Below are 18958 nucleotides of genomic sequence, written 5' to 3'. Positions count from 1 at the left end.
CATTGACATTCTTGGAATATAAACACCGAGGCCAATGTTTTTGCCTGAAATAATTTCAGCTGCAATTACATGTTTTGCCAGCTTTGTTACTACTAATCTAGTACCATTACACATGCCTTGATTTTGGTCGAGGTTCCTTAAGAGCATTATAGGACTTCCAATTTTAAGCTTGATAGAATGAGTTGGCAAACCGGATGTGGTCAATGAATTAAGGAATTTAGTAGTAATTGATTGGAAATAGGAATCTTCAATGGTTTCTAATTTGTCAACAGAATCAGAGCTTAGATATTCCATGTGGTCACCTATGGTTTGCAAAATTCCAATTTCAGTGGTCATATTTTTAACTGAAGAAATGGAAATTAAATAACTAATTAGATAATTACTTGGAGTGAAGGATAGTACATAATCATTGATATGTTCTACTATTTCATTCGTTGAAGCTAGTATTGTCCTAGATTCGAAGAATTAAGGATTATTGTGGTGCTGATCTAAGTCTGGGAATGTTGATTTGACTATAGCACTGATTGGATCATCATATTCAGTAATGAGTAGGTGGGCAGGAATTTCAATTGTAGCATAACCATCATTTTCATGACCTATAATTCCATCTCCAATGTCCAGAATCCATTTAGCAAATGTGGCATTTTCTTGTTCATCAACTGATTCTAGATTGCTGTGTAAGCGCATGTTTTTTGTCAGGGTTAATATTTCACACGAATTCCATAGATAGGATGAATTGATTGTTGCATTTATAATGTCTGAGCGACTTCCTCTTGGGATGACTGGTAGTATTTGGCAAAAATCTCCACCGAATACTATAACTTTGCCTCCAAAGATTTGATTCGAGTTTGATTTATTTGTGATAATGTCTCTTAAACTTTGATCAAGTGCTTCAAAACAAAATTTGTGGGCCATTGGTGCTTCATCCCAAATTATTAGACTTGTCTGGTTTAGCAATTCTGCTAATTGGATCCCTTGATGGATATTGCATGTTGAGTCTTCAAAAATTGGTACAGGAATCTTAAATCTGGAAAGTGCAGTTCTGCCTCCTGGTAATAATAGAGAAGCTATGCCGCTAGAAGCAACTATAATAACAATTTGATTGTCTGCTCTCAATGAACTTGCAAATGTTCTCCATATGAATGTTTTTCCTGTGCCTCCAAATCCGTATAGGAAAAACATCTCACCTTCATTGTTGTTGACAACTTGGATAATTTTACTGTAAATTGTTTTTTGTTCATTTGCATTTATAGGTAAGCTAATGTTATATAGAAATGAAGAATAATTTTGTTGTTGATGGAAATTACTAAATGAGGGTAGATTGCCTGTTAGGAATAGAAAATTAACACCATCAATACAATTTATAATTCCTGATGAGCATCTTTTAGTAAGATGTTAACTGTTATCAATAGAATTTGTAATATATGAATAGGTAGATTGCATGTCATGGATGCAAAAAGATGCTCAAATTCTGATCTGGTTGTATCATGGTTGTAATCAAGCTCTGATAATACCAAGTTGTTCTGTAGGTAGGATGTCAGATTGATATCCTGAGGGTATGGCATTGTAGGATAGTCTTTCAGTGATCTTTGGTTTGTGTGCAATAGTTGTTCAATTTCAATCAATGTCAAATTTCTAAGAGTATCATCATTGATATGCAATTCTAAGAAATAAAAAGCAAGTTGTTAGAGAATGATTATGACCACTGGTGTGCAACATAAAAAACAGTCACGACCTACCTGAGTTGATTGTTGATTTGCTATGTCGATATGCAATGTCATCAGCCAGCCAATGCCAACATTGGTTCCAAACTTCTTCAGGTTTGCTCATGGCACCTGTTAATAGGATTAATACAAATAATTTCCTTAGATAATTAGTTGTGCCCCAGTCCTTAGCCTTTTTGATTGCTTCAACATATTTTCTGTAATCTTGTACGAAACCCATGGCAAAATATGCTTCTCTATATGTTGCATATTGGATATTTGCAATAGTTCTTATGTCCTCAAATGAAGTAGGTCCTTTGCAGCTACCAAGCATCATTCTTAAATAAAACAATTCTTCTGTGGTTGGTGGCACCCATATGAGTCTTCCAATGGTATATCCTTTTTTTTTCTAAGTTGACATGATCTATTTGTTTTATTATATACAAACTTTGACACAAATTGTGAATAAATAAGACTCCTGCCTTCAGCAAAACATTTATTGGTGTTCATCCAAGCTAGAAATTTCAAATATGAAATGGTTGGCTTGGATAGCACATCATCATGATCTTCGTAAAGAACACTATGTTGATCTAGAAGATGAAAATACAATCTCTCAATAGTAGGCTTTCTCCCGTGGATTGGAAAAGCAAATATTCTCCAAGCAGCTTCACAGGGAGAAATGTATCTGCCATATAGATTGATTAGTAAAAGTAATAGTGAGCAAATAAATTATGCAGATTAAGATAAAATTACCTACAATCTAGATATTCTTTAAATTCGTCATTTTGAATGTTAACATTTTGAGCTGTGTCCTTGCTATTACAAACCATGATAGCAGTCACTCTGTCATAGCCTTTGTTTATGTATTTAAATAAATATTTGATTGAAGTACTTTGGTTACACCATTCAATATTTATATGTGCCTGATATTTTTTCAGTAATTTTGGATTGTAAGGTACTATGTATCTATTATCAATGATAACACCATTTTTTGAAATTGAATGACCATTGTTTCTTCTGCGATAGACTGGGTAACCGTTTGAATCCAAAAGTGTTTGAGGGTGAAATTGTTTAGGATAAAAACGACTGCATTTGCCTTCTTTCATACATGGAGAGTTAGGTTGTAAAATTCCACATGGGCCATGTATCATATGGTTTTGCACCAATCTGTACAGTTCAGGGTCATCTTTATGGGAAGGTATTTCTGCTGATATTATCTGGTCAATGTCAGTTGAAGATGAATATTTATTGTCTGGGTGTAGAAATAACAATAAATGGACATGAGGAAGTTCTCGCTTTTGGAATTCTATAGTATGCATATCTGCGATTGGTAAATGATAGTGTTAATATGGAAAGTATAATTCTATATTTCATATCTGTAAGAGTATCGGTCAAATAGTAAGATTTTAGAAATAAATATTTGTATTATAGAATAAACAAAAGTGGGCAAATGATAAATTGATGTTTAAGTTTAAGAATAAAAATTATAGTTAACTTACATGCAACTACTTTTCCGAGTAACTGACCATTTGTTAAGTCTGAGAGCATTTGTTCATATTTCAATATGAAAATTCGTGATACAATGTCTGGTCTGTCTGTTGGTTTCAGATTCAAAGGTGAAAGTAATCTACGAATTTCAAGCCAATTTGGATTACAGGTTAGAGTAATAAAAAGATTTGGAAAACCAACATGACTGCACATTGCCATACCATCAAAGTAAAGTTGATCCATATAACGTGGGCTCCCAACAAACGTTGAAGGTAAGATGACTCTTTTGCCTTTGGTTAAGCCTTTAGTTGTTCCAGTATCCAATGAATTTTGTAAGCTACAATACTTGTCAACTCTAAGTTTCTTTTGGTTGTTTCTGATGTAGCTAAGTCTTTCAGATTCAACCATGATATAACCTTCAACAATGAATTGTTGAAATAATTTTCGAGAATGCAATAAAGTCATTGCTTCATTTGACCTGGATTGAAGTCTATAAGCAAACCACTTTCTCATTGTCAGACGGTTTTGCTTTCTTTTTTTGCTGGATGAAGTAGAACGGTGACGTATGTCAACTCTATATCCATCTTCTCCATAAGGAAAGAGTAGAAGGTACTGTAGTGGTAGATAGCTAGGGTGCAGTTCATGGATTCTTTGTAATTCTCCATTTTGAGTTTCAACAATAATATCTCTTTTTGAGCTTGGATGAAAATCGCCAACAATAAGTGCAACAATTTCGGGAACATTTGGCATATTATATACATGACCATCTTTTCCCTGAGCAACTATTAGTTGCAATTTGATATTATCGGCTTCATCATCTGTCAATTTATCCCTGGCCATTCTAAAACTTTTAGCATGAGAATTGTGTTCATCTAACATGTGACTTAAACTTGAGACAATATGGCCCTGAATTCGAGAATATTGACTGAAAAAAACAATATTAAAAGATATTCATAACAGCAAGAAAGTATTGTGGGTGAATGAATAATTTTCTCAGTAATAGAAATAAAAGAACTTCTACCTCATGGCATTAATTCTATTTTGCACTTCATTTTCTGTCAAAGATATATAGTTGTGCAAATTTGGGTTTTTTTTCCAGGCATTGGTAATAAATTGCCTATTCTGTGGCATGGTTGGCCCTGTATTCTAATTGTAAGAGGTCCTCTGGAATCATTAATTGTTTTGTCTAGCTTAATACCAACAGAAGTAAAGGCAAACATCATATTGTATGCTCGTAAGTTATGTTGATAATTTTTACTATCAATTGTATTATCATCAAACAAAAGTTGTTGGAGATATTGGGGTGGATTTTGTAATAATGGCAGTTCAACTTTTCCATCTCCACAGCATAAGCTGAACCTTGGACTCCCACAATTTTTATCTTTTGATATTCTTTCATCATACCACATTTGTGCATTACAATATCTACATTGCATGAGTTGATCACTAAGATCAAAATATCCTAAAATTGTTTAATACCATAGTACAATATGATGATAACAATTGTGAATATTAATTTAAGAGCATGTGCATTGATATATGAAATTATAAATCAAAATTATAGTTATTACCTTCAGTGTTGATTACAGGATGATTAGTTGGAGATTGGCAATCCTCATAGGTAGTTAAAAAATTAGAGCCTGAAGTTGCAAAAATTAGAATTAGATATGATAGCAATATTTGAACCATACCAAAAAAGAGCATGAAACATTCTTTTTGCAGTACCTTGTGTGGATTCAGAATTTACACTTTCTGATGAATCAGACACAATGACTAAAAAATAGAGAGGAAACAAAAGAAAATGTGATTAAGCAAGCTAAGTAAATTGATTTCTTGCAGAACATGATATATCAGATGTCTCACTATCATATTCTGAAGTGCGGTTAATTGTTGGCTGTGAACATGACTGAGCATGAGGATGTCATTTCTGTTGCATGATACGTTTCCTATTGATCCTGGCTTTTGCAGAATTAGATCTCTTTGCATGTTGATAGTTTTGCATGTTGAAAATGGCTAAAGGCAGAATTGAGTGAATCATAAGCTAAACAGCAGATTCATGTTGAAATCAAGGAACAAATGATTCTTTTAAATCTGTAGAAGATTCAATCAATTTAGAAGATGAAAGAAATAGGAGATGAGGGCTGATACTGGATCATAGCTTGGCTATTGATGCGGCCATTTGCTGGATTAGATATGTTTGCATGTTGGTAATTCTGCATATTGAAAAAGGGTAATGATAGAGTTGAGTGAGTTGTAAGGAAAACAGAAGAATGATTTTGAAATCTAGTAGGAGAAATTTGTTTTAAATCTGGATGACACGAAATAGTTTTAGAAGATGAGAGGAATGCCAGATGAGAGAGCAAAATTATGATTCAACATTAACAGCTAGCAAAATTGGTAATATAGAAATCATGACACTTGGTTGCACATAAACATTGGGTTTTGGGACAGCTGCTAAGCTTGCAATAAAGATATTGTGTATATAGGAGTCTGTTGTCAATCTAGACACACAAACCAAGGCCATAATTCAAAATAGGTAAGATAGAAATGATTATAGTCATTGGCACAAACATTGACTTCTGCAATTGCTACTAAGCTTGCAATCAAAGATATTATATATTTAGTAATGAACTTTGCATTCAGCAACACAAATTTGTTTTATTTGTACACTTAAATCTGTTAGATTTCCTGTTCAACTTGAAATGTCAAATTTCTATCTTACGTCTTTTATTTGGACAATATCTAACAAAAGATGCAACAAAGAAGTTTAGTAAACCTTGTATCAGAGATGGGCATCAGTTCTTTATATATTGCTTGTCTAGCGCACCACAATTTTTTTTATTTCTTTTGTTCATGGATTAAACTTGTTTTATATAGTTCTCGTTTGCTCTAGTTAAAATCGGTATTATACTTGCATAAGCCATCAATGAACTTAAAAATGACAATTGAAATGCACAACACATGATTTTAGCCAAGCAGTGATAGCTGAAAAAATGGAGTATGTGGGAGTGCTTGCACTTATATCTAGAGGGATTTTTTTATTGATATGAATGATAACATTAGTGTTAAACACATTCTTGATGAGGAAATATGATGTCAGTATAGAAAGTTGTATTAATTTAAAGAGCACGTGGATCCAGAATGAAAACTGGAACTAAAAATTTAAGAGAATCCTGGCGATTCTATTTTTATTCATCTGCTTTTTTTTTGTTATTTTCATGCAATTTAGATGGGAATGGAACTCACCAAATAGTTTAGCCAGAAACAAATTAAGAACATGAGAGTATGGACTATCAATATAGTATCCAATGTGGCTTTCAATTTTTCTCCTTTGTTGTTTTTAACATTTGATCCAATGTTATTTTCATGCAATTTAGATGGGAATGGAACTCACCAAATAGTTTAGCCAGAAACAAATTAAGAACATGAGAGTATGGACTATCAATATAGTATCCAATGTGGCTTTCAATTTTTCTCCTTTGTTGTTTTTAACATTTGATCTAATTTGTACATCAATTTTTCTCCTTCACTGTTTTTAAGATTTAGTCTAATTCCTACATCAATTTGTAAGAAGCATATAAATCATCAATTGTATCATCAAAAGCAGTCCAATTGTATCGAGGGTAACCAAATAATCAATATTGAATAAATGAGTTGTTTTTAGTGGCACGTCTAATATAAGAAAACTTCTAATATTATGGTAGCAACAAATGATACATGCAATTGTCAATTTAAGACGTCTAAAAGCTTCACGAAAAAGAAAGGCAACAAACAATTCCTTAGCTTTAATTGCCCATAATTAAGTAAATTGTAAGTTGTTAAAAATAAGTCATAGTTAGCTTCATAACTGACATAATATAAAAGACAAAAATGTACAGTATCAAGAGACAGAATAGCATGAATCCAAAAAAATGGATTTTCAAATGGCCAAAACATCAGCATGGTGTAAAGAAATGTCAGAGGAATTGTTAGAGGGAGTCATAAGCAAAACTACATAATTGTTTGCTTAATTCCACAATATTATAACAGCACCGTGAAAAGACAGCCAAAACAATCTGGAATCAGCTAAATTCACTCTTATCAAAATGTCTTGTTAATTTGTTAAATGATAGTTGGGCTGGGGAAATCTGGGAGCTTCTTAGCTCATCATCAACTTCATCAGATGATAGCCGTTTTTTGAGCGTTAAAGGGAATCCTGCAATTGGATCATGATCTGCTATCACAGACAAAGATTGCTGCATAAAATATAATCTGGTAAATAAAATATATCCAAATTCCAGACCAAGTTTATTTTTGCATTCTACCGCCAAAAAATGTAACAGACCAGCACTCATGACAACAATCTTAACTTACACATTCAGGATGTGTAGCATTATTGCAATCAACGTTTGAAGCATCTATTTTGGAACATGCCTGTATCATATATAAGTTGACAATAGTCAAACTCAAGCATCATATTGTTATGACAACATCAACTAAAATAGACATTAGAAAACAACACCTCAGTATCAGCCAGCATGTCGAGCACAACATTGATCAAATCTAATTCATTTGAGTATCTAAGAACAACAACATTCCTGAATTTTGATTGAATCCTAACCTTAAAAGCAAAGACATAACCCAACAGCCTATCAAGTGCTTGAGGAGAAGCATTCAAATCAACATCACCGTCCTGCCAGAAAGAAGACAAATCCACCAGTCACCAGCTACAACCAAAAGAACAAAATATAATCCATAAAATAAGAAGCAGTATATGATAACACATGAACATATACAGATTGCTACTGTCATTGTTTTGGCTAACCATTACTTCAACTCTATACCTACCAATGTACATACCAGTCAAATACAAAATCCTGAATAAAAACATGCTGATGCACTAAAACTCTAATTACCTTAGAACAGGCTGATCATTATCTTTGCCACATTCGCATGTGAATGGTCCTGTTTCGATGTCAGTCTTTCTATGACATTGAATGCAAGCTGGATAACACCATGAATGACTATCCATGACTATTTTGCTAATAGTGCCCACCATAACACAAACAACATCCTGAGAGAAAACCATAACAATCAAATTGCCAACCATGAAATGCCAGGATTAAATAAACACTAGACATTAGACATAATATGTTGATCTGAACACATCTAGACAAATTGGGCTTTTTATTGCAATGAATACACAATAAACACAAATAACAAGACCACCTCAGAAATGCCATTGATCTCGGAAATAGTTTTGGCTTCAACTTTTGAAAGAAATGCATCATTTGATGATAACTGGCTTGCCCATGAAAGTTGTGAACTTCCTTGATCGCCAGGTGCCAAAACTGGGCTGACCTCAACACCTAAATCTAATAGCCTATGGCAATCAAATAAATAGGAAAAAACAACAGAAAACACTCAACACAGTTGATACACCAATTTAACAGGCACAGAGTGAAGGGGAAAACCAAAATACCTCTCCCTAAATTCTTGGATTTCCAATACATGTTCATTAATTAATAATTTTGAGGTCTTGAACGAATTGCTCACTAAAGCTGGATAACTTCCTGTAAGTGTGAAAAAAATCAACACGAAAATTTATCTAATCCCCACCCAAATCAGTAAAGAAAACATCACACTTACCCTGCGCATCTTTTATCCTGGCATGTGTCAAAATAATAACGATCGACCCATCATTCCCACATTCATTCAAATAGGCTAAGAACTGCATACAATAATTTTCCCAAAGTGTGCAAGATAAAACTTCACCACTACAGGAAAGGAACAACATTAAATCTATTACTTCATAAGGATCAAATATAGATAACCATCATCCAGCATGGCAAATAAAATCCATGACAATATAAACTGGCAATAACCAAATATATATAGGAGGGGGGAAAATTGCTGTAAACCATAACCTCAAATCCTTCATTTTAAAACAACCCTGGTATTTTTTTATGAGACATGCCGAAAGAGCACCTGATCAACGACCCCAATAATATCTTAAAACACTAGAAAATAAAAACAGGTCATTGAAAAAAGAAAAAAAAAGTGATGATCAAAATGAAAGCACAACCTGTGACTGGGCTCACCAACCAACAGACCAGCCACAAAATTTCCACCCACGACATTTCCAAATTCAACAAATCTAAATTCCTTAAAAGGCAGCTGATGCAAATCAGCTTCTTTAACAACAGTCACTCCAATAAAAACTAACTTGTACTCGTGTTCACACACTCTAAATTGACCATCATTCTTCACCACTTTGAAATTATGCATAACATAAGTGGAATTTTCCTTCAAATTAGCTTTCCAACACTTTAGCTGGTCTGCTTTACAAACAACATGAATTTGATCACCCTGTAATATGCAAGCTATATAATCAATTGATGGTATGAACAACAATCCAACAACCAAATAAACAGCAAAAAACATACCTCAAAATCAACAATAACCATTTTCGCTTGCTTAGACTTGTTGGGAGTCCCAACGAACCAAAGATCTGTGATTCTCACAGCAAGTTTAAGCGCCTCTTTTGACCCATCAATAGAATTAATCTTGTCAGGAATCCTTGCCATAAAGTTGGATAGAACTACCAATTCTAAATGAATAATGTGATAAATCCAAAACCATGAAAATGTAATGCAACCATCAACAAACAAATGGAAGCCGCCGAAAACAAAAACAACAAAGTTTTGTTTACAAAAAACAGAACACCAACACAGACTTAAACGACACATGCAATAACATTTCGATCAATGCCAACATACCATAAAAACTATTACACTATCAGTTGATCTATTCAGCCAATACATGCAACGACCTCAACCAAAAAGAAAATAGCCTAGTCAGCAAACAACAGAAAAGCACAACCAAAAAACTATATCTCTAAAGGAATAATATGATCAATTGAAAACCATGCAAATGCAATCCAACCATCAACACACAAATGGAAGCCAACGAAAAGAGACAAAAACAAAATAGCCAAGTCAGCAAACAACAAAAACCATAAAGTTGGATAGAACTGCCAATTCTAAATGAATAATGTGATAAATCCAAAACCATGAAAATGCAATGCAACAATCAACAAACAAATGGAAGTCGCCGAAAACAAAAGAAAAAAGTGAAACTGAAGAGGACACCAAAATGAAGAAGAAAGAATGGAAATCGAGGATAAATGAGCAGGTTCGAAGTTGCTAGTGAAAGGACCCAAAAACACTGGAGAAGAAGCCATGTACACCACCAACAGAAGTAAACCATCGAAGCTGGAAACACCAAAGCTTAACACTCAACAACACACCAAGCTACGTGGCATAAAACCAAGCCAACTACCCATAATCATAAAATGATCAAAAAACCAAGAAAATGGACAGATGTCAACACCTCAGTCATGGGCATTTTAGTAAATTTACCATACTCCAGTTTTAGTATATAGATACTGATATAAAATAATATTTTAGCGAAAGATATCATTACATTTTTAAAAGGTTATCTAAACATATGTACCTAAATAACTGGCCACAGATTTAACAATAATGGACTAAATGTACTATTAGTGCTTGATATATAGTTGAAAGAAAAGTTCACGAAACATGCACCAAATTTAAACAAACAAGAACACATGATTACTAATTCAATAAAACCAAGTTTGGCCTTCTGAGGGAAACACAAAGACTAGTACAAAAATCCATAAAAAAGACTACGGTAGCACAATTGTAGAAATGAAAGGACCCTCACATTACTCTATATATTATTCTCCTTACATAACACTCTATTAATTAACCTCTATCTAGATGCGTGAATTGAAAGACCAAGAAAGAATGTCATGTGTTTCAACCTTATCACCAGTGGCACCAGAGAAACCAATTCTAACCGATTCCGGAAGAACAGCCCGCAAATCAATGGATTGTAAGACGCGAACAATAGTGGCAGGTTGAGTATTAAAATAGCCTACAACAACACTCAATTCTTTAACATCAGCGTAATACCTAATGCTAGCTTGTCCAACAGAACCATGAGGAACATAATTAATAGGCCAACCTACAGTTTCCACCGATTCAAGAGTGTTGATGTCAATTCCAATATGAGGAGCCACAGGGACAGGTTTGGGATCCCATTCATTTCCAAAGCTGTAGCCACGATTTGGCTTTTGTATGCGTTGAAAGTGGTTTCGGGGCTGAATAGTCCAAGGTATCCCCCAGATGAATTCTTGGGGATACTAGGGTCAGCATCGAAAGGTATGATGAAAAAAGACAAGCCATCAACGTGGATTTCAAAACCAGCGGAATAATAGTCTACGACGAAGGAGAATGATGTTTCTAAGTTTGCGAGTTTGCCTGTGGTTTTGTCCCAAAGGTGCACTTGTGGAATATAAACTGCACAACCAACACTGGGTAGGCGAATATTGGCAGTGCCATAAGATAAGGTCCATTATTGTCTCTTCTTCTCAATTGAATTGCACCGTCTAATGGACGCTCATCGCCAAGGAAACCGATGTTGGAGTTTTGTCTCGGCGCGAAATTGGGGAAGCGCAATGAAAGTGAATCAGACTTCACATTGTTGATCAGCAACACAAAACAAAGGGAAACCATGAGAATGTGGAATGAATTTTGTGTTTTAGCCATGGTTGAGACTTGAGAGATTACTTGGAATTTGGAAACTTAATTGATTGGATTTGGGTGCATGGCAAACGGGGAGATTTGAGATATATATAGGCTCGCTAGGGCCTGTTAAATCAGCAAAATGAATACAAAATAGTTTCCCAAGAAAGCATCTTACATAGTAATGTGTGTGGTTAAAACAGGTGAAAACTCCTCGGAAAATTAATTTTGGTCAATATATCTTGGACGCTAGTCTCAAATATATGTAGTTCTTGCATGGCGACAAAAGCAAAAGCTCTAACATATTTATAATTTTATTTTGAATAAATATTTACCTAAATGCTTTCTAGATCCAAATTTTTACAGAAATGCTGCTTAAAATCAAACTACATGAATGTGAATATTGTCTCTTCCACATTAAAGACACACATGATCACTTTCAACAATGATAATATACTTGCACGAGGTACTAAGGTAATTTTTTTCACTCCAATGTGGTGTCTCTTCCTCCTTCTACCGTGTGAGTTCCTTCTCCAGTGCGATGAGAATGGACACCTATAATGATACTTCAACGCTCAAGTAAAATTTTGCCCTAAATACAATAGATGAGAGTAATAAATGAGTAAAATAAATAGTTTCTTACCTCAAAAATCTCACTTTTTATGGACACATATTGTAGTAATAATTTATTTATTTTTTACTACAAGTTAGAACATCTTTAATGGGGTTCTTGAGCTCAAGAACTTTTGTCCATCATATCTACCACTATTCTTGTTTGACAATTTATTCATGATGGAAGTTGGCTTCTAGGGGAAGAACTCCTCTTTTTTCAAAAAAATATTGTTTTTAATGTAAGTGAGGGAAAAGAGAGGCAATGTTGTTTTTTTTTATATATATATATATATAAGTAAAATCTAAGAACCTAAATTAAGTTCTACCACTAGAGCAAAAAATGGTAAAAGTCATTACATCTTATGTGATATTATAGGATTCACAAAAAGTGATTTAAGAATTCAAAATGGGTTCTTCTATTAAAGATGTTCTTGGAGTTCTCCCTAAATACAATAGAATGCATTATTACAAAAAACACTTTCTACATCGATTAATTTGCACTTTCTACATCACTTATTAACCATCGTCGTAATAAACACTTCATCCACTTTGAGGTCGTGCAAGCTAGAAACCTACCTTGCAATGAGTAACTGAAACAATATAAACAATACATAAATACAACAATTTTTTAAAATAAGTGGCTACATCATGTTCCTCTGCAGAACCCTTTCATAAGTCAAATAATTGATACTACGATATTAACAAGAAGGAGACACATGCCAGCACCAAAAAAAAACATAGACACTTGCCAAGGTGTCACGTGCTCACATACGTACTCTAGAAGCGAGTAGTTTACTTTTTACAAGTTATATTAAATAACTATTTTTAACATAGTTTTAAAAAAATATATTACATACAATGAAGTATAAATTAAATGATAAAATTCAAAGCATTTAAAATTTTAATTTATAAATATTTTATCTACCAGAAACGTCATACTTTAATTATAATTATTTATGACGATATCTTCAAACAAGCACAAATTTATTGTCAAATATCTCTTCTATTTTAAAATTTAATTTACTTAACACAACAATACTTTTGATCTTTATTATAACATATAAGTTTTAGTGTAAAAATACCCTTAAACTTGTTTCTTATAAAAAAAACACCATAATATTATTTTACTAATTAATCATAAACACTTCATCATATTAAATATTAATATTGAAAAAATATTTTAATTAAAAAATTTAACTCAATACAGTGTAAAACATAAAAAATGTACTTATTATAATATAAAAATTATTTTTAACTCGTATTTTTAAGGTACTAACTAAGGAAATAATAATAGAAAACTGTTATTAAAAATTTCGTTTAATTTTAATACATTATTACAGTAAAGGTATGTTATTAATTAAATAAAATTTATATTAGATATAGTTTTTAAAATAGTTACTTCTTTATAAAATTCATTCTTCCATATTATTAGACCTGTTCCAAACACATATGCATAAAAAAAATCTGAAAAATAAATAAACTCTAACTTACAAAAGCAGAAAATCAACGAGTAAATCAAATAATCAATCCCTAGACAGCTTTATTATATTAGTATAATTACAATATAATATAACATAACATATTCTTTTGATTTGAATATTTTTAATAAATCCACTTATTTTTAATATGAAATAAATCATATTAAAAGAAAAATATATATGTCCGTAATTTTTTATAAAAATTAATTATTACTTTTTATCAATATTAAAAGAAGAAAAAAAAATCTTATATATAGCAATACAACACAAGGCACCGCAAATCAGAAACAATAAACAATGAAAATAAAATAAGTAAATAAATAAAACGATGCAGAACCACACCACGGCCACAAAACAACTCACACTTAATCATAATTTGTGAAACGTTCACTGATTTTAGGGATATAATAAATCCAATATTTGTTTCAGAGTTAAAATTTTAACTATACAACATATAGCTATGTATAGTGGCCATAATCCTCTAAAATTTAATGGAATATGATCAAATTAAAAGGCATGGGCAGTATGAAAATCTTTTAAAACATTTGGCAATTATATCATTTATTACTTCATCTTAAAGGTTTTTTACTCTGCTGCAAAAACCAGATAATATAGCACATGTAAAATTATTATATAACTCGAAATATTCAAAGCACACATTAAACTACCATTGACAAACACAAGGTAGTGTTGAGAAATTACCAGGGTATAATCAAGCTCTTCCAAAAGCTTTTCACCAAATTCATCAACAATCAGCTCAGCATTACATCCCAATTTCTGTATGTTAATGCCATTTAAGAATGAAGCCAAAGTGCGGGACAGGAAAAGGTCTCGATATATAATGGGCTCTATCCCTGGCCTCTGAACCTGCAAGTACGCCAAAGTGCGTCTTTAGAAGTGGATTTAATATTGTTCTAAAACTTTACTCTTTTCCCTCTGCTTAAATTTTAGCAATGCATTTGCAGCACTTTAATCATATAAAACCATAAAGTGTGTTTGGAGGGGAAAATTTAAAATTTTGATAAATTTTAAATTCTAAGAATTTTAAATATTTTAATTGAAATTCTTTTATTTTCAAAATTTTGTGTTTAGATAAAAAAAAATTAAAATTATGAGGGTGAAAAAAATGAATGAAAAAAAGAGAGAATATATGATTGATATGCTAATTATACGTGTTCTTTATATGCTCACACTCGATCGATGTTCCACGAACTCAGATGGTATTTCTTGAAGAAGACTGTAAGAAGAAAATTTTAATTTCTTACCTTTTAGAAGAAAATTGAAATTCCAGATTTTTAATTGTTTAAAATTTTGTTTTAAAATTTCAAAATTTTAAATTCTTCACAAAAAAAACATCCAAACAATGAATTCTAGATTACAAAAATTCAAATTAACTGAAAATTACTTTTCTCAATTAAAATTCTCTATCCAAACGCACTCTAAAAGTATTTTGACAAATTAAAGTCATATTTAACAATAGTAATTAGGAAAACATCAAAACAAGTAGAAACTAGAAAGAAGGAAAAAGTCAAAATTCATATATCACTAATTATAAACAAAGAGTCAAAGACAATTGAAAAAAAAAAGGAATGTAATCAACAGATTTGGAACAATATGGACAAATATCAATGAATCAACCCAATGCTTTTAGCAAAGAAATTATATCACAACAGGATATTGAATTGTTATGAACATAAAGGCAATGGCTCAGATGCAACAAAAAGAAGATATTAATTCTTCGATAAGAGATACCATCTAGTACAGATTCCCAGCACAAAAGAACCACAACTCTAGAATTATGTCTTAAAGTTGCTTATAGAAATTCACTTAATAGGGTCTACTATACAGAGCCATACATCACTCAAACAAATAAAAAAAGTATCTAGTGGATGAATAACCATGTTTATAAACATGACTGGTATGCCCTGCATACACTAAAGAGAAGTTGCATACACCTAAAAATTCATTTTTTGACTCTCTTTTTACTACTAGGTTAGATCTTGTTTGTGAAAGGCAAAGGTTAATAAGCTAAAAATATGGACCTATAAGAAGGTTCATGAACTCATAAGTATTTCAAGAACAAAGGTTAAATGGCCTGGATTACTTTACTACCATCATTTATACCCGACCCCAAAACATTCTCAACAACTTCTTAACTTGAAAGTTGAAACCACCTACATTGAACCACTTCCAAGTTCTGACAAGTGCAGTGCCCTATCCAGGTATATTAGTGGAATATATAAGTTCCATGGAAGGTGTAAATTCCTCAATCAGACAGTCAACACTTTTCATGGAGATTTTAATGATTCAACTTTATATAAGATTGATTATCTTTATGCTTCATGTCATTCACAATTAACCAATATATATCATTCAAGATATTAACTAAAAATGGTGCTTTTGAAGTAAATTGAGAGGGAAAACAATGATAAGAAATTATTGCCTGACCTTAAATATGAAGGTTGATGTTGACACAGTGACAGGTTTTTTAGACATTCCACCATAAGTCGCCATAGTTCCTCCCTGTCTGCAAGGTATGGACTCAAATTATCATCATAATAATGATATATATTAATAGAAAATAATGTTTCTACTCTTAAAGTCTTCACCCAATATCTCATGTCATACCTAAAAAATTTGAGTACCAAAGAAGCAGCATTGCCACCAACACAGTTAAATCCCAAAACAGGTTCAGGTGTACCACCCTAGCATGTCAATTTGATGCAAAATAAGTCACCTAAATTCAATATAGATAATAATGCTTCAAAAAATATTTTCTTTCAACTTCCTTAGCATCCCATAAAAGCAAGTTCAAAATTTTAAACAAATAAAATCATATCCAAAACACACCTCCCAATTGCTTAACCAATGACTATCAATAATAGGAACATTCATCTCAAAAATTGACATCTATCTCATAGCATAGACCAAAACAATAATAACAAGCCAAGGTATACCAGGAGACTCTTGACATTCTTCACTTCCAATTCGCTCTCAGTGAAAACTTCATCAGCACCCAAATTCTTAAGCCTTTCTTTTACTTCGTCGACCCCAGGCCTGTAGCAAAAGGATTTGCAATGTAAAATTTAGTCTTCTCATTTTGCCAGAAGTGGAAAAAAGGGAGGGAATAAGAAGGATATCTTAATAATCACATTATATTTTTAAAAAATGAAAAAAATATGTTGTAATGACCAAACAAACCCCCAAAAAAATACATAGAAGCTAATAACAAAACAAGCAAAAAACCTTCCAATGAGCACATGTCCCTTATAATATTAATATTGGGAATGCCACACGATTTTGCAATCTGAATGACACACTGGCCAACCATGTTGGTCGCCCCATTTTGCACAATAACATCTCCTGTTGACATCCACTACCATATTCATAAAATTTTAGTTTGTTTTTGCATGAGCGGTCGAGGTGGAGAGGCACGAGGTCAAGAAGCACGTGAGTGTTGTGGAGGGAAGGGAATGGCTCGGTGAGGCGTAACACGTGCAAAATGGAAGACACGAAGTGTAGCGCCATCATTGAGAGAGAGAGATGATAAGAGTGTGTGTGGAGAATAGAAATAGAATGAGAATGAAGATAAAAGGGAGAAGAGGGAGAGGTCAGGAAGTGGCTGAGTCACACACACGCCACCAATTATTCTCACTTCACTTTGTTTTTAGATCTTCACAACGATGGAGGCGCAGACAAAGAGAGAGCAAGGAGGAGAATTTAGGATTTTTCAAAACTAAGGGAGAGAGATTAAAAAGATGAAAATAAGGGCTGAGATAGAGAGCCAGTTCATATTCCTTAAGAATATTATTCTCACATTCTACGTCGGTTCTACAAGAACTAATGTTGTAATACGTTTTCAAATACAGTCTTATCAAAACCGTCTTTAAAATTTTCCAGTTATTTACAAAAATGCCACCATTTTACTTACGACATCGGTTTTTGTACAACCATCGTAAAACTTGTGTTGTAGAAGACCATTTTTGGGGTAGTGATGGCATGAATACAACTGGTATGTCATCAAAACTTTGATGATGAGCATAAAAGCTAGACATCCTTGCTAACGAATGGGCGACTCGATTGACTTTCCTATGAGTGAAGGTCACTAAAAAGAGTTGTTAGGATAAGACTGTGCTATGTTAACCATATGATTTGAAATCCTGCCATCATTGTTTGCAGTCTAGCTCAAAGATAAGATTGTGAAAATGCAACTCAATAGCCCAAGAGGTGGCAACCTACAAAGCTTTCGCCTCAACCTTGAGTGGAGAAATATTACTAGGAAACCAAGTCATACACTAGTGCAAAAAACAAAATTTTAATAAGCCTTTTAGATTGGTCCGCCAATAACCAATATAATAAAAATGTAGTGGCATTTTTCTAATTTTAGATTAGTTGTATGTTGAAACGATCTAATAAATACTTTTTAAATTAGTTATATGTTGAATTGATCTAAAAGCTTATCTTTTAAAGTCACTTTTAATTTAATCTGATATAGAAAGTTGTTTTTAGATCAAACCAAAAGATAACTAATCTAAAAATTATGCTCTCCACAAAATCCAAAAACTCATCTCTTCAATTGTCCACATGGAAACCTTCTCCTTCAAAAATTCTTCAAAAACCCATCACATGTTGCCACTCTGAACTTCACCACAAGGCCCCCTGAAGCTCGTTGTAATGGTGTTTGCGTCTCTGTCGTTGTCCACAACGGAGTTCCCTCCTTCGAAACCCTTTGTTCTCTGCTCACGACATTTTGCGTTTTATGTACTTTGATTTTGCATTTGCGTTCTTCTACATTTCCATTTCATACAAACACATTTTTGTTCTTTGCATTTTCTAGGGTTTGGTTTTCTAAGAGTGAAGTTGTGAGGTTTGGTTGGGTTAATCGAGGTTGGTGTTGGGTGAGTGTTTATGGTTTTGTGAGTGGGAGTGGGAGAAGTTCTACTGTTTGGTGAAATAGGATTATTGCATAGAATAAGAACTCAAAAGGTAGTTCTACATAGATGTTAAAAAGGCTTTTTAATTAATTTGAGTGCATAATTTCTCTGGTCATTTAAAGAAAGAATATATTTGCTCGGACCAAACGAAAACA

The 18958-nt window shown here is 32.8% G+C and overlaps 3 protein-coding genes across 3 annotated transcripts; all 3 read right to left on the bottom strand.

The window, feature by feature from the left end:
- Window positions 1-465: 465 nt before the first annotated feature.
- Window positions 466-4031, bottom strand: LOC114424126. The gene is made up of 4 exons (XM_028390988.1): window positions 3203-4031; window positions 2877-3024; window positions 2311-2388; window positions 466-673 (listed from the first exon to the last, which is right to left on the bottom strand). The coding sequence occupies exons 1-4, from the start codon at window positions 4029-4031 to the stop codon at window positions 466-468; spliced, it is 1263 nt and encodes a 420-aa protein (XP_028246789.1).
- A 3221-nt stretch (window positions 4032-7252) lies between these two features.
- Window positions 7253-9757, bottom strand: LOC114424125. Its single transcript, XM_028390986.1, has 10 exons — window positions 9617-9757; window positions 9276-9539; window positions 8820-8901; window positions 8653-8743; window positions 8400-8553; window positions 8087-8244; window positions 7996-8014; window positions 7693-7863; window positions 7545-7604; window positions 7253-7426 (listed from the first exon to the last, which is right to left on the bottom strand). The coding sequence occupies exons 1-10, from the start codon at window positions 9755-9757 to the stop codon at window positions 7253-7255; spliced, it is 1314 nt and encodes a 437-aa protein (XP_028246787.1).
- A 1211-nt stretch (window positions 9758-10968) lies between these two features.
- On the bottom strand, window positions 10969-11803 carry LOC114424124 (agglutinin-2-like). The gene is made up of 3 exons (XM_028390985.1): window positions 11608-11803; window positions 11281-11575; window positions 10969-11173 (listed from the first exon to the last, which is right to left on the bottom strand). Exons 1-3 carry the CDS (start codon window positions 11801-11803, stop codon window positions 10969-10971), a joined length of 696 nt encoding a protein of 231 aa, XP_028246786.1.
- Between the last annotated feature and the right edge of the window lie 7155 nt (window positions 11804-18958).

This window comes from Glycine soja, chromosome 8 (assembly GCF_004193775.1).
Source record: "Glycine soja cultivar W05 chromosome 8, ASM419377v2, whole genome shotgun sequence".
Lineage (NCBI taxonomy): Eukaryota > Viridiplantae > Streptophyta > Magnoliopsida > Fabales > Fabaceae > Glycine > Glycine soja.
This window is presented reverse-complemented; position numbering and strand designations above follow the sequence as displayed.

Bases quoted from the DNA above. Each gene is read 5' to 3' on its own strand.
- LOC114424125 (XM_028390986.1), bottom strand. From the start codon at position 9,757: ATGGCAAGGATTCCTGACAAGATTAATTCTATTGATGGGTCAAAAGAG. The intron at 8,245-8,399 runs GTGGTCTTGTTA...GTTTTCTCTCAG, and splicing joins AGATCAATGGCATTTCTGAG to GATGTTGTTTGTGTTATGGT. The intron at 7,427-7,544 runs GTAAGTTAAGAT...TATTTTATGCAG, and splicing joins ATGCTACACATCCTGAATGT to CAATCTTTGTCTGTGATAGC.
- LOC114424124 (XM_028390985.1), bottom strand. From the start codon at position 11,803: ATGGCTAAAACACAAAATTCATTCCACATTCTCATGGTTTCCCTTTGT. The intron at 11,576-11,607 runs GACCTTATCTTA...CCAATATTCGCC, and splicing joins GAGAAGAAGAGACAATAATG to TACCCAGTGTTGGTTGTGCA. The intron at 11,174-11,280 runs GTCCCTGTGGCT...TGGACAAGCTAG, and splicing joins ATGAATGGGATCCCAAACCT to CATTAGGTATTACGCTGATG.
- LOC114424126 (XM_028390988.1), bottom strand. From the start codon at position 4,031: ATGGCCAGGGATAAATTGACAGATGATGAAGCCGATAATATCAAATTG. The intron at 3,025-3,202 runs GTAAGTTAACTA...TACCAATCGCAG, and splicing joins ACTCGGAAAAGTAGTTGCAT to ATATGCATACTATAGAATTC. The intron at 674-2,310 runs GTATTTTCATCT...GCGCTTACACAG, and splicing joins AAGCCTACTATTGAGAGATT to CAATCTAGAATCAGTTGATG.